The sequence below is a fragment of the Cyprinodon variegatus genome, unplaced genomic scaffold (assembly GCF_000732505.1).
Source record: "Cyprinodon variegatus isolate N-32 unplaced genomic scaffold, C_variegatus-1.0 Scaffold1114, whole genome shotgun sequence".
In the NCBI taxonomy this organism is placed as follows: Eukaryota; Metazoa; Chordata; class Actinopteri; order Cyprinodontiformes; family Cyprinodontidae; genus Cyprinodon; species Cyprinodon variegatus.
Window position 1 is genome coordinate 133689 of NW_015151567.1, and position 3039 is coordinate 136727.

The 3039-nt window shown below is 40.1% G+C and overlaps 1 protein-coding gene across 1 annotated transcript in view; it reads right to left on the reverse strand.

Annotated features, from left to right (window-relative positions):
* Window positions 1-2838, reverse strand: part of ano8 (anoctamin 8) — a gene marked incomplete at its 5' end in the record, with an annotated part of 31202 nt that extends 28364 nt beyond the window's left edge. The window contains 1 exon segment of the mRNA XM_015400519.1: window positions 2702-2838. Within this exon segment, the coding sequence (XP_015256005.1) occupies window positions 2702-2838 (137 nt within the window).
* Window positions 2839-3039: the final 201 nt, after the last annotated feature.

The following is a 3039-nucleotide window of genomic DNA, read 5'->3' on the forward strand; positions in this document are numbered from 1 at the left end:
TTAAGTTTGCTTTAACATCTGATTTTCATTTTTTTTTTCAAATATTCTTTCTGATTGAATTACTTACATTATTTTTTGGAGAGTGTTAGCAACAGCCTTTCTATTGCTCTGAGTACAGTCCACCCAAAAGTGGCGTTGTGCAGATGCTATTTTCTGACCCCGATATCAGATACCTGAGCAGCGTCGGCCAATACCATATCGAAACCATCTGTTTGAAATTGATATTGTGTGTATATATGATGAACTGCCTACTACTTTGATGTAAAATAATTGCCATCATGCCTACGGATGGGAATCGAACATCAGTTCCTGTTAAGAACAGGTTCTGTGTGTTCCAATTCCATGGCACCGTTTGGCAGCTCGCCTAACAATTCTCGTAACGGTTCCATGAAGCACCAGAGCCTAGCGCTGAGCAGCACGACTTACGTCACGTTTTTTACGCAAGTTACGCACACTACATTCAGTAAGCAAGTACGACGTGACCATACGTAAATCTAGAAAAGCAAAAAATAAATAAAAAATGCGGTCCCATCTGGTAAACCGATCGAAAGTTTAGCTTCATTTTAAGGAAGAGAAAAATGGCAACAAGGTGCTTTGCAATCATTGCAAAGTGGCAATTACATCCGCGGGAGGAAATACATCCAACATGCAGAAACACCTGCGCACACAACATGGCATACATTTAGACGAATGCCGTGCTTCCGGACAGAAGCTAAAGTTACGACCAGCATGGAAGGAAACTCTGGTGGTAAGCAGCTAGTTTTATATCACTGGCTGTGCTTAATGTGGTTCAGTAGGGAGACTCAGACGTCCCTCTCTGCTGGTATGGGAACACCTTGGAAACGTAGTCCCTCTAGCGTGTCCTGGGTCTCCCCCTGGGCCTCCTCCCGGTGGGACGTGCCTGGAACACCTCACCAGTGAAACGTCCAGGAGGCATCCTAACCAGAAGCCCGAGCCACCTCAAGTGGCTCCTCTCGATGTGGAGGAGCAGCGGCTCTACTCTGAGTCCTCCCCGGATGATTGAGCTCTAAGGGAGAGCCCAGACACACTACGGAGAAAACTCATTTCAGCCGCTTGTATCCAGGATCTCGTTCTTCAGGTCATGACCCAAAGCTCATGACCATAGATGAGGGTAGGAACGTAGATCGACCGGAAAATCCAGAGCTTTGCTTTTAGGCTCAGCTCTCTCTTCACCACGACGGACCACTACAAAAGAATTAAATTTGCGGTAAAATTCCGTTAAAAACTTGAAAAGAGTGAATGTAAAATTAAAACAACTATAGAATTTTGGGGGGAAAAAAACGTTGAAAAATAAAATTCTGAAATAAATATTTTAAAGAAATAAAATTTAGGAAACAAAACAGGAAATTTGCAAAATAGAGATATTGGATGATCTTTGGCATAAAAACAGCACAAGAGGAAGATTAACCCTGCTGTATAATTAGAAATAGATTCCCTTTTTAAATCTGTTTAGGATAAGGGAAACCTCTACAAAACACAGAGCAACGACCCCCAGGGCTTGAGAAATGAATACTCATGCAAAATGGCAGTAAGCATGTTTATAGGCCTAGAATTAATATTCTTAAGGTATAAAATCTAAGACTTTATTTTCATCTAATATTAAGTTTAGCTAAACCTTTTAATTTTTTTTAAACTTCCGCCCAGGGATGCCAGTGTAGGTACCATATCTGCTTGGGGCCCCGCCCCTTCTTATGACGTCATGTATGGCAACTCCACTCGCACAAACTGTTTCTTATGGATTAAATCTCTTTTGGAGTCTCAACATATTATAACCTATAATTTCTACTATTTTATATTTCATTGGTGACATAACGCAGCCGAAAGTAGAAAAAAAATCATTGTCAGTCTTGAAGGACAGTCCTGCCTTCTAAGCCAGACTGAGCTCTGATATTTAACAAGGTGACAAAAAAAGTTTCAGCTTATTTTTATTCTTTTTATTAAGATCTGAGGGCCGAGGACAAATGGAAAATCTTAAAAAATGACTTAATAGAGATTTTAGACAGTTATTCTACTTGTAGAAAATGAACAGTTGTTGTTGACATAAATTTAAAGTAGTGTAGCTTAATATGGCTAACTGACCGAGCTAAAAGAGGCTAACCCGTTAGCTACTGAACATAGCTAGCTACAGCGCTGTCCAGCTCTCCCCCTTTATATTTTGGTTTAACTGTTACTTTGTTCACCAGAAACAGATTTTTTCAGTTTTGTTATCGATCAAGTAAAACCTTATCAGTCATTAGGCACGTTAACAGACACTGCGTGATGTTATTATCGTTGTCTGGGCGACCACAGTGTTTTACATCATATGGCAACGTTCAGCCAATAATGTAGCGTAACGTCACTGGCATGAAGGAGGACCCGAACAGATCTGGAGTTGCCATATGATGACGTCATAAGAAGGGGTGGGGCCCTGAGAGGATCTAGTACCTACAACGGGCAAAGAGGATGTTTAGTCACCCTATTATAAATGAATCTAAAAATCTTTTATGTGACTGAGAAGTTTTTCAATGTTCCATTTTTGATGCAAATTTTCTTTAAATTTCCTTTTTTTTGAAAGAAATTTGAAGAACATTTTAACAATATTGGAACAAATTTCTCTCCATAGAAGGATTTCATTTCCTGGCAATACAAATTAGATATTAGGATTGGGATCTATGCAGCTGTGGAGGAGCGCGAGTCTCACTTCTCAAATGTGGTTGTGATGAAGAAGGCGAGGGCCTGGGTGTGTTTATGCTGCCGGACCTGGATGCTGACTTGAGGGATTCCAACTCGCATTTGATTCAGGAGCCAGAGCAGAGTGTGGTCATCAGTTGTATCTGGAAAATTAAAAACAGACACATTTAAAGTTCACCAGCATGTTTCCAACCACCTACTTTATACTTTAACCCAAACAATCAAACATATGATGAAGAGAAAGAGTTTCAGCTGATCTAGAACTGAATATCTGTTAAACGTAGCCCCTATATGGAGTAAACTTTGTTCCATTACTGTTAAAAGCAAAGAACATGATTTGTTAATGGA